The 12,110-nt window shown below is 37.5% G+C and overlaps 1 protein-coding gene across 4 annotated transcripts in view; it reads right to left on the bottom strand.

Moving 5' to 3' along the window:
• Positions 1-965: 965 nt before the first annotated feature.
• The window catches only part of TTC27 (tetratricopeptide repeat domain 27), a 119,453-nt gene continuing 108,308 nt past the window's right edge, over positions 966-12,110 (bottom strand). For 2 of the 4 annotated variants that reach the window (XM_030499973.1, XM_030499972.1), the window contains exons 17-20: positions 8,909-9,106; positions 5,269-5,380; positions 4,600-4,700; positions 966-1,213 (exon numbers count right to left, since the gene is read on the bottom strand). In XM_030499973.1, coding sequence (XP_030355833.1) covers positions 1,091-1,213; positions 4,600-4,700; positions 5,269-5,380; positions 8,909-9,106 — 534 coding nt within the window. In that variant the 3' untranslated portion in view covers positions 966-1,090. Of the gene's footprint in view, positions 1,214-1,449; positions 1,697-4,599; positions 4,701-5,268; positions 5,381-8,908; positions 9,107-12,110 lie in introns of all 4 variants that reach the window. The other 2 variants (XR_003993567.1, XR_003993566.1) reach the window with 2 other exon arrangements.

Below are 12,110 nucleotides of genomic sequence, written 5' to 3'. Positions count from 1 at the left end.
CAAGGGGAAATGGTTTTTAACTACAGAGGATAGATTTGATTAGATATTAGGAAGAAATTCTTTACTATCAGTGAGGTGAGGTGCTGGCACAGGTTGCTCAGACAAGCTGTGCCTGCCCCATCCCTGGCAGTGTTCAAGGCCACATTGGACGGGGCTTTGAGCAACCTGGTCTAGTGGAAGGTGTCCCTGCCTGTGGCAGGGGGGTCGGAACTAGATGAGCTTTAAGGTCCCTTCAACCCAAACTGATTCTAGATTGCGGTTTCATTGCTGCCTCAGTAGGGGGAATTCTCCATGCCTATAAAAGGCCCAAATGAAATGTTAGTCTATTGCCCACGAGTTGTGTATTTTTGCTTAATATAATACTCCTTTAAATAACTGTTTGCAAACTGTAATGCAGTAAACATCCTGCTACTTCAATTGTACTACAAGAATAACAAAAGATGAAATTCTTCCCCGCAGGACCCCACTCCTACTGCCTTGAAGCAATTAACACTGAATTAACATTTTAAGTCCCTGAGGACCTCACGAGCCGCCTCAGGCCCCAGCCCTGCCTGCAGCCTCCCAGTGCCAACCGCGCTCCCCACCATGGCAGCCTGCCCTCACCTCAGCTTCACTGCTGACAGGCCAGTCTTACAGCTCCTCTGATTGGCCGGTGGCAGACAGACGCACCCTCTGATTGGTTGTGCACCTCACTGGTGAGGGTGACAGGCCCAGCTCCTGCCTCTGCTCCTGCCCTGGCACTTTTCCTGCTCCCCCACCCGCAGCACAGGTGGGGTGTCGGTGGAGGCCTGGCACGCGGGTGGGATGCAGGCAGGCAGAACTCATCCTCAGTAATCACCTTGTACATACAAGCAGCTCTGTTCCTGGCCTGAAGATCCAAAACGTGCAACTTTGCAAGACAGTGAGAGCAGAAAAGAATCTTAAAAAGCAGCCTGAACTCTGAACAAAGCTGACCACAAGAACAGCAGTGTACAGAAAAATGTTTATTGAGAGTATTGTTGCATAAGAATTGTTACCATTTCATCAGCAAAAGCTGTGGCAAAAGAAATGTGTCATTATCATCTTCCTGTCACAAAATCTGGCCCATATGTCAGCACTGGTCTCTCAGCTGGTTGCTCAGTTCCTGAAGTTCAGCAATCACGTTGTCCATAGTTGTCACCTCATCAGCTATCTCACTGTGAACTTCATTACTTGTTACATCTACAAAAAGTTGCTGCATGACAAAAAGAAATATATTATTTTAATATATACATACAGTTTCTCTGTTTCAGCATAGAGACAGCATACAGGAAACACATCACCACTATCCTGCCTTTTGTATTTTTGGTACCTATGATGGTATCTCTCTCCTTAAAAAGGTCATTTTGTGGCCAATAAGCAGCATACATATATATCTATACGTATTCACACATAACACATATATATAGACCTGAGGTCTGTGCCGCACACCTGGAATTTTGCCAAAGGGGCCGAATCCTCCTCCTGTGGATGCTGGGTTTCTGCTCTGGCCTGACTGCCTGGGCTGACTCCTGATGCCATTGAAAGTAAAGGAGTTTACTATGAAACTCAAATTAGAAGAGCATCTCACATACTGTCACTGCAATTTACAAACCCACCTGCTGATAAATTAGTAGTTGTGAGGTTTAATGGCCATTTTTCCCAGTGTCATGTTCTGTTGCATCATTTTCTCCAAAACCTCAAATAAATATGTTTTAACATTAGATCTGAAGACATATGTGGGTGGAGACATTCATCTGTGTTTAAGTAAGTTATACAAGAGAAAACAAAACACTACAGAGTAATAAAAATAGTTTGTTCTTAAAGACCTTAAGACAATAACAGGAACACAAAGCAGCTAACTCATGAGCAATCATAATTTTCCCATATTTACAGGGAAACCGAGGGAGAGGAATGCTAAATGACTTGTCTAAAGCCTTGAGATAGGCAAGCTCGGACTGGAGCCTTGTGCATGCTGCACCAGAACATGTTGCTATTGCAAGGCCAGGACCTCTCATTTGACTCAAGCAAGACCGAGGCTGTGTAAGCACTAGTTCAGAGAAAGATGGGGGGGGGGGACACACCCCAGACATATGTTTCCCCTTTATTACGTAAAGGGAGAGTGATTAACACTTCATTTGACATAAAGGAAAAGCATACATTTAGAGACAAAAGCAAACTAAGAAAACAAAAGTTGCTCTGTAATACATCTGTACACCATTATATCATCAAAATATAATGGGACACTACAGATACATATATATAAACAAGAATTTACTTAAAAAGCCTGAACCAAGGCCTTCAAATGTGCCTTAGAACAGTGTTGCCACTGAACAAAGGAATGTCTTACATGAAAATAGGAACATATTCTTGCTACACGTAGAGAAACTTTTCTGACTTTCTGCCAAAAACCTCACACTGAGAATGTGACAGAAAAGTTTGGTTCTTTCTGGCTAAGATAGATAAATAAATCAGGATTTTTTTTTTTATTTTTTTTTTCCCCCACACAGTTCAAGAAATCTATTCAACTAGATGCAGCCTGGGGAAGTTTCATGCACCATCATTCTTGGGCTTTGTGCCTCATGTTTCTCCACAACAGTACCCACATTTCATGCATTTATGACACAGCTCCATGACCTTTCTCCTCTTCAGAGACCCCACCTGTCAGATCCAAATGATGCATGGGCACAAGGAGCAGAAGAGAGCCCACTATGCTATTTGCCAGAGAATGCAACTGCCCAGAAGGCTCCATACAGAGAGAAGCCCACTAACAACACGTTTTTGAGTTGCAGCCTTCAGCGGACTGTGGGCGCATCATAGGTCTAGCACGACACAGGAGCTGGAATGCTGGAAATGGAGATCCCAGGACAGGCAAGAAGTCTGAGAAGCGATATTGTACAAAAACTACTGATTTGTTCCAATTGCATATCCTGACTACAAAATTTTGGAACTTATCTTCTAAAAGTTTCTTTCACTGTTTTTTTATTCCTTATGAAATCTTAACTACCAAATTTGCTCTTAGCCCGTTTTTCTAAAGTGCTTTTTTCTGTTAAAAGAAAAAAGGAAAAAAAAACCCCAACCCCACACTAATACTGACTCACAAGGCAACAAAAGAAGATGCTGCAGTCAAGCTTGGACAGGCATAAACAGGGCTGAACTGTTTGTGCATAGGATCTCACGAAAGATGACTTGAGTTTTTAAACCACAAGACTATGGAAATTCAATATGACTTCGTATTAAAAATGAGATGGCATCTTGGAAAGTATGCACAAACAGTGAGGTTATACCAACAGTTTTATCTCTAACATGTCCATTTTCTCAGAAGTGCCATAAAACTTACAAGCACCATTATCTGTCAGGAATAGAGATGCTCATTTAATTAGTGCCTTCAGGAATTAAGAATAAAATTTATTAGACTCATCTAGTCTTAATATTTCAGATACTGCATGATCTTGCATAATATAAACCACCTGTACTTGTATTTATATAATTTATGTCAAGTAGTTTTGTTTTCTCCACAGTCATATTCTACACACTTTTTTTTACAACCATTCTGTGAATCACAACAAAACATATGTGCTGTGACATTTTTTGCATCACATTCCAAAGATATGGCATGCCAGTATCTAAAAGCGCAGTTATGGAGCCAGCTTGTGTCTGCTTATAAAACTTTCTTAGGCTTTTATCCTCAAAATTATAGGACTTAAAAGAGAGTGAGCCAAGTTTAGCACACTGATGACGGATCAACACTTTGTAACACAAGCACATATGTTATAAAACTTATGCTCTGTAATTCACATTTACTAAGCACCACACACAGCCAGGAAGAATACTTTAAGACATTAAGTGTATTTTGAATGAAAACGTATTTCAGATCAGTCTTCAGTTAAACAATGGCTGTGTCTCATGTTTTAAGATGAAACGTAAAATTAGGATAATAGTGGTGCAGAAACAGACTCAGCTCTTTGGGTGTCTAGCTATATAGGCACAACTCCAAAAAACAAACATATGATTCAAACGATGACATTTTCCAACAAATTAATTTCTGAATTGAAAGGGTATCCACCATGAAAACCTAACTGAAATTTTCACTGTGCCTTTATTCTTTCTGAAATCTTAACTCTTTTAATAAATAATTGTTTTAAAACACTTCAAGTGATGCAAAGTAGTTCTGACACGTTTCGGTCCTTTCTGCAGGTTTACATTTATTCTTTCTGAGTCTGCTGTGCTTCCCACATGACTAGTCACATAAGAATGATATTTGGAAATACTAAGATACTTGAAACGACTGATTTCTTCCAAACATTCAAGACTGTTTGCCCAACATTTTAAGTAAAATTCTAACTTACTCTAAAATGTCAATGCTATCTCTTAGACAAATAGATTTGTTTCAATCAAAGCCTAGCAGGAAGAAGGGAAATAAAAGTCTACTTAAAACCAGAAACCTTAACAGAATGGAGGTGAATGTCCATCTGATGATGCATTGGGACAGGCAGGTATAATTTGATCTATAATTGATTCAAAACATAGAAATGGTTTATGGCAACAGAACAAAGATTCCTAGCTTTCAAACACAACTTCCTACCTTTCAAAGATTCTTACCTTCGCTTTGGATGACAAGCCACGTAAGTTGAGCCGAGCTGAAGAAAGTATCTGCAAAGCCTCTTGATGATTAGATTTGTTCTTGCTGCATTTTATAGCCACTAGAATTCAAACACAGAAGGACACCCCCCCCACCCCCCAAAAAAGCATTACCTCCATAGCAGTAATTTTTATACATCAATGTTTAAAATTAAAAATCTTGATACCTTCCATATCCAATTTTTTAATGTAATATCCCCCAAAAGAAACAAAAAGAATGCCAAGCAATGTTGACAAGATAACTCTAAGCCCAACAGGTATATGTATCCTTCTTAAGCATAAATATCACAGCACAGTGAAGAGTCTTACCAAGTCTAAGTTTGGTCCATCTCCTGACTGGCACAGTAAATTAAACTTATGTGATGATTTGAGGACTGCAATGAACTACAGATGCATTTTCACTTGCATTAAGAAATTACTGGACCATGTTTACCAGTCATACATTTACTGACTCACCCAACAGAATTTCTGCTTCATTCTAAGCATATTTTTACATGCTCTCTGCTAGAGGACTCCCAATAGTAGGAATAAATTTAATGGGTAAAGTATATTATTATTTTGTTACAAAGCTTAGTAAATATTAGCTACACTCTTCATGAATAAAAAAAGTTCTTTTCAGGTAGAACATACCCTGTGCAATCTCTATGGCTCCTTTCACCACTTCTTTAAAAGAAGATACATCTTTCTCCCAATCACTTGATTGAATTTCACATTTATGTGCCTTAGTGAGACACTGCAGTGACTGCAAGGAGGAGAAAAAATGATCAGTATGTGAGAAAGCAAACTATGAGACTAATTTAGTTTTAAGTGTCCATGAAATTAATGCTCAATCCAGAAAATGAATGTATCTTTACTATGCTTGATTTCCTGTGAGTTGGAGTAGTGTCCTTCTCTGCAATGGTAAGCACCAGCTGTAACACAGATGTTCTTCACCAATATTGCATCCCAAGTGTGAGAGGCATATAAAGTAACGTGTCTAATTTTTATCTTCTAAAAATCTGTCTAGACTGATGGATGTGACCCATGTTTGCCAAGCTATTGTAATTAAATGCACATGAAAAATGGAAAAATACTTGTACTCACACTTTGAACAGCAATTTTGTATCTAAAAAAATTATAACTGAATACATCAAAGCCTTCTTTCTGTATATGTATTCTAGGCGAATAATGTATTTTACAGACACAGCTATTAGCTGCCATACTGCTCTGGTTCTCAGTGTGAACAGGAAAAATAAATGTAAGCAATATGGAAAAAAAAAGGCAGAAGAAACTGATTTTTGCTTTTAAGTTTTGTTTTTCTTTTTAGAGCATCAGAAATACGAAACAAACACATGCCAGAAGTTACATGGCTTGGTTCAATGACAACTCTTTGATAATCTTTTAAGAGAGTTTAAATATCATATAAAGGAATAAAAACCTTTCAGCACAGCACATGTACGTGAGTGCAATAAAGTATTCTGATTGTTGAACAAAGATTAAATCTGGGGGTCGTCACCCCAGAAGCTTCTACCTTCTCTCTTCCACCAGAGTTCAAATCACTATAGCACAGGTGATTGAACTGCTCATGCTGCTGTAAATTACAGTAGAGGTGTATTAAGTCAAAGCAGAGCAAATTAATTTTTTTCATAATAACCTATGTTATAATTGGTTGTAGTTCTGGCCAGCAGAGGCGAGAACTTCCAAGAGAAGGAACAACAGTTTTTACAGCAGCCTGATTTTAGTCTGCACGTGTCTGAGGCAGAGTAGCAAACTAGGGAGGTTTTGCTGACAGATGTCAGAGAGGGGAAAGAATTCAAAATCTTGTCGGTTGGTTGTTTGCACTTCTGGAACCTGGATTTATCCTGGAAGGAAACAGTTATGAGCTGGGGAAAGTTCAAGGAACAGAAGGGTTTCATAGCCTGGGTATCAGCAGGAAAATTGAACATTAGAAAGATTGCTCAGTGGGAAAGGGATGGACAGGACTGCATTCAGCATAGGAAGGAATGAAGCACTGAATGAGATGGCAGGTCAGATACATAAAATTGTAAAAGTAAATATATACTAAGCTAAAGAAAAAAAAAAACCCCAAACCACAAACCCAATACTTCAATGGTTTCACACTCCTAACTTGTAAACCCTGTCTGATTCAATTTACTAAGCACCGTTGTGAACTGTAACTGTATACTCTAGTGAGTCATGGCATCAGATATGGCAGCAGAGCAGAAAGGTAAAAAAAAACAACCCAGCAATCAATCCACCTTTTACAATAGCCAGACATAAAAGGTTGTTCTTTGAAATGCAATGTTAGGAAAAAAATTGGCTAAATATAATTAAATTTGCACTAAATAAGGTACTACATTATGGAATAAAGGTCAAACGCTACATTTGTAAAGACGTACATGACACTATGATAGATCTGTTGCCATGTCTTTGTCTTACAATGCCACAATATAGTAAATAATAACCTGGTGTATTGGAAGGTGACTCAGCCCATGGCAGAGGGGGTGGAACTAGATGATCTTTAAGGTCCCTTCTAATCCAAACTGTTCTGTGATTCATTCTATGAAACAATGTCCTTTCAGAATTCACTGGCCTTTTGCATAATAACCATGGGTGGAAAACTGCAATGACACATCTGGAATTTTTCTACAGATATTTACATCCGCTTAATATCTGAATGACACATGATGGTGCTTGTGGCAGTGAAGCAAATAAATATTGTTTTAAAAATTCTTAATTTATAATAAGATATCAGAAAAGCCACCAGTGATTACCTAATGTATTATAAATTATTTTTTACACTGTAAATGAATATGGCGTGGCTTAGGCAATTTTGCTCTTTCATGATCTATATCTATCTGTCATACCAGGATATTTGGATACACATGTAAGCATATCTTAAGTATTCATAAACAGCATTCCATTTTGCAGGGCAAGCTAGGCGTAAGCATGTCCTATAACCAGTCTGATTAGGAAAACACAGCTGAAGTCCTGTCTAGTCTACAAATTAAAAACATGTTTTTAACTGGGTTAGTAAAAAATACTGTGATGTAACCAGATTCTGAAACAATTACATTTATAGTATAGACAGGGCCCCTGCTACTTTGCATGTCTGAGTAAGAATTTGAGGATATATTACAGGATATTGCAGTGTCTGTATTTCTGAATTCTTAATAGGCCAAATCCCTTTTATTGTTCAGCAGTAAAGAAAAATAGGAAAGGAAGAAAGAGAGGAACTGGAGGTATAATGGACACTGTCAATGACTAAACAAGGCATTTCACAGGGCAGAGCATAAAGAGGAAGGCAATGAGCAAGGCCCTAATAATTGTAAGTTTAACTCCACAGACGTACAATTTGTAGGCCCAACCATGCGCCTGATACATTTGACATCAAGTGACAAGCAATTCTCCAGATTGACATTTTTGCCAGGCCATTGGGAAACATACTGTATGTTGACCTTGTATATTTTCAGCTTCAGTGAAGATCTGATAACCCATAAGTATGGTTATGGAGTGTGCAAGACTATTTGAATTTTGGAAACTTAACATAAAATGCAAAATACACTCCAGCATAAAACAAAGTAAACACTTTTAGCAGCACAGAGTGGTTATTTTGGAAATGCAATCAACTTGATTGCCTGGGAAGTGATAGGAACAAGAAATGGAAGTTAATGTAGCAAAACTAGAGATGGGTAAAGAGAAACCAGTGGTTCCACAGATTAGGAATTAAATAGCATTCTCTAATTCAATTTTAAGCTAAGTAGGGACAAAGTACTTTTACTCTGGGAACTCTAAATGCATTTTTTCCTTAGTGATTGCAAAGAAGAATATGGATGGCTTATGATGCCACTGGATCATGCTATTTGCTATTAAGATCCACTTTTTCCAGGAGCTGAAATAACTTGTCTTTAGAATCACAGATTCTGATTTAAAAAATAACAAGCACCACTATTAAATATAGACATTAGATTGCTGCCAAGAAAAGTTTCAGAATACAAATCCAAGACAATGCATATGTGCTGTCACAGGATGTTTTAAAACAAAACACTGATAAAAGAGAAAGATTTTTCTAAAATCCATAAAACCTGATGTAAAACATCTTGCTCCTGTCAGATAATAAAAACGTGTGCTGTAGTAACATGAAAAGCAGAAAATAAGCTTAAAGAAAAACTAAAACCAAAACATGTCTGGAACAAGACCATGCCTTACTATAGCCCTAGTTTGTTAGCCAACAGAAGGTTTGTACCGTAAGTGTGTATCCATAAAAACATATACCTCACAACACATTCACCTTTTCAATATCTTCACCACTATCATTCTGCCCATTTCCATAAAGCTGGGCATAAAGCCTCCAGATCTCCCCATCATTTGTCACTCGTGAAGTCACTCTGCCGAAGAGCTCTTGCAATTTCCCCTTTAATCCACTGGCTACTTCTCCAGTGCGATCTGCCATACCATTCACTACTGCTCTGACCAGAATACCCAGCACCTTAAAAAGAAAGAAAGGAAAAAAATATATATTAAAAAAAAGGGGGAAAAAAAGGGGGGAAAAAAAGGGGGGAAAAAAAGGGGGGAAAAAAAGGGGGGAAAAAAAGGGGGGAAAAAAAGGGGGGAAAAAAAGGGGGGAAAAAAAAGGGGGGAAAAAAAGGGGGGAAAAAAAGGGGGGGAAAAAGGGGGGGAAAAAAGGGGGGGAAAAAAGGGGGGGAAAAAAGGGGGGAAAAAAAGGGGGGAAAAAAAGGGGGGAAAAAAAGGGGGGAAAAAAGGGGGGAAAAAAGGGGGGAAAAAGGGGGGAAAAAGGGGGGGGAAAAGGGGGGAAAAAAAGGGGGGAAAAAGGGGGGAAAAAAGGGGGAAAAAAGGGGGAAAAAAGGGGGAAAAAAAGGGGGAAAAAAGGGGGAAAAAAGGGGGAAAAAAGCTACAGGAAAGTTTGGGTTTTTTTACTCAAATGACCATCACTGTATGTAATATCTATAATAGTTCATGTCTATTAATGATTTAGTAAAATACAAATATAGTACCATATGACAAGTACAGAATTTATTAAGAAATACATTACTAGTGGTGTAAGTCAATTAATTTAATCCTCATCTTTAAGATTTTAAGATTTGTGAAGAGGCCAAAGAGCTAAGACAAAAATTTGGGTTACCACAACAGGTAAGAATGGAATAGGAAATTGTGGCAGTATCCTAAAGATATTTTTACTTTATAATACAGTTATAAAAAGATCAGTAAACAGGCTGAACCAGATTATTTCAGGTAATGAAAGATACTGTTGTTTACAAGACCTCTATTTAACTATGTGTAGAAACTGAAAGATATATAGTGGATGAGATGGAAACTACTGGGAGGCAACTGAATACCACCTTGGGAAAGTCTGTGTTTATTGCACTTCTGGTGAATTACCAGTCAAGTCAGTTTAATCAAACTTTTTACAAGCACTTATTTAACGGTCATGCTTTCTGAGTCACTGGCTAGAAAATGTGGGATCTGACCTGCAGAAATGCTGAGCACGTGTAGCTGCTGGTGAACTCAACCGGAGCTGGGCTTTGCATGTATGAAGCGCTACAAAATACCAAGTGTCCCTGAAAAAGACCTGAGTCTTTGTGTTCCAAAAGGAACACTGAAAATCAGTTTTGCCATGCCTCAGATCCTTCTCAATAAGATGAGAAACAGCAAATGTAAATTAAGACATTGGATCATATGGCAAATTAGAATAAAATAAAGCCCAGAAAAGCTGTGACTTATTAAGTGACAGTGACCTGTTCTGTGTAGTGCATGAGATGCAGACTGGTGAAGAAACAAGATAAAAACAAAATGGAAGTGTCATAAGGCTTGCAGTCAAGATAGGCCAGTAAGAGGTATAAAAACACCTTCATGCTGTAGTTCCTAACTTGTGAGGCTACAATTTGGCAACTTTAATGTTGCAAGGTTTTCGTCCATGTGCTATTAATACTTACAATGTAATCACATTAATAGCAATAGTAGTATCAAGACAGTAATAAAACCAATTTCAAAGATGATGAACCCACACCACAAGGTATACGACTACTCTAGTAAAAGTAGGACAGCAGTGCACCTTCCCAAATCTAGACATAGCTCACTGACAGTAATGCAAAAATTCTGACAGTATCGAAGTATATTATACTTATAATAAAAACATATGCAGTTTAGTATTTGTGATATGTGATTTTCCTAAAGCAATTTTCTTCTATAGAATGACTCAAAATACAACCCAGTAATTAATTACTGAGTTTTATCAGATATAGAAAACCTTTGGCAAAACCCAAATAAATCAAAATGGCTCGTGATGTTATGAAATAAATCTATGTAACAGAAAAAGTGAAAAAAATTATACATCTCCTGGTATCTTTTCAGAATCAACTGAGTCATTCTATAGAAGAAAAGTTATTTCAAGTATGAAATCATAGTAGCATCTGAACATCAGCTCAACAGCTCTCCCAAAATTGTAAAATGATACAGCAAACTGGCTGTTCTTTCTTTCTGTTAAAAAGCTCAGATTTTCACTTAATAGAAAATATGATCAACTACTAATAGTCCAAAAGTTCTGAAATTCATATTACATTTGTGATTTGGAATCTAAGGAACTAAACCCTATCATTAAATGAATCAGGCCTTCTATACGGATTTGCTAGAAAAACACGAGCAACTATTGATATTTCCACTAGTACAGCATTATAATAAGAAACATAGAAGAGGTATAAAAAGTAGCGTTAAACTATATTCTCTTTTGAAAATGAACTAGAACTGGTCCCGAGGATTGTATGACTTCTTAATCAATTTCACAGTTTAACAAAATTGTTACTCAGGTCCAAAAAGTTAGTTCACATGAATATCATATATAATTATGAAGAGTTTTAAAGACAATGATATTTTGTTTGCACATGGAAAAAAAAAATAAATGTTTCCTCAGACAGTAGGATTTAGCAACTGAGAAACTACCCATATTCCCATAGACTTCAGGCTCTGTTTACACTTTCATCTTAATAATCTATCTCCTTTTTTGTAATTCACCATGTAAGCTTTAACACTACAACAGTTAAAATAAAACTAGTGTGAAGGTCTGGATTAAAGGGTCCATTAAACAGTAAGGAATCATTAATGCTACTTTAGCTGTGCCCAGTTGTTAAATAAAGCTATTTCAAACTGCAACTGTATTATGCTAATCATCAAAAAGTATTAGCAGTGTAACAGAACTTTCCATTTACCCAGTTGTCTTAAGTGTTACATTTTAATTTCTATCTTTGTGAGATTTTAAACTGCCATACATACTAAACTACTACAGCAATGCTCTGTTGCCCTGGATCCCACACAAGCATTTTTTAAATGCCTCTTCTACTGCACTGGGTTCCATATGACCACTGTGCAGTTTGTTTTTAGTATTACATCACACAGTCTGCTTTCCTCCTCCTCCTCCTTTGCTTTTGTGAATAATGTGTATTTACTAAAAACTCAGTAAAAGAAACCATGGGACAAAA

This window comes from Strigops habroptila, chromosome 10, assembly GCF_004027225.2.
Source record: "Strigops habroptila isolate Jane chromosome 10, bStrHab1.2.pri, whole genome shotgun sequence".
NCBI classification, from domain to species: Eukaryota; Metazoa; Chordata; class Aves; order Psittaciformes; family Psittacidae; genus Strigops; species Strigops habroptila.
The sequence above is the reverse complement of the archived record's forward strand: the minus strand, read 5'-3'. Positions and strand labels throughout refer to the sequence as shown.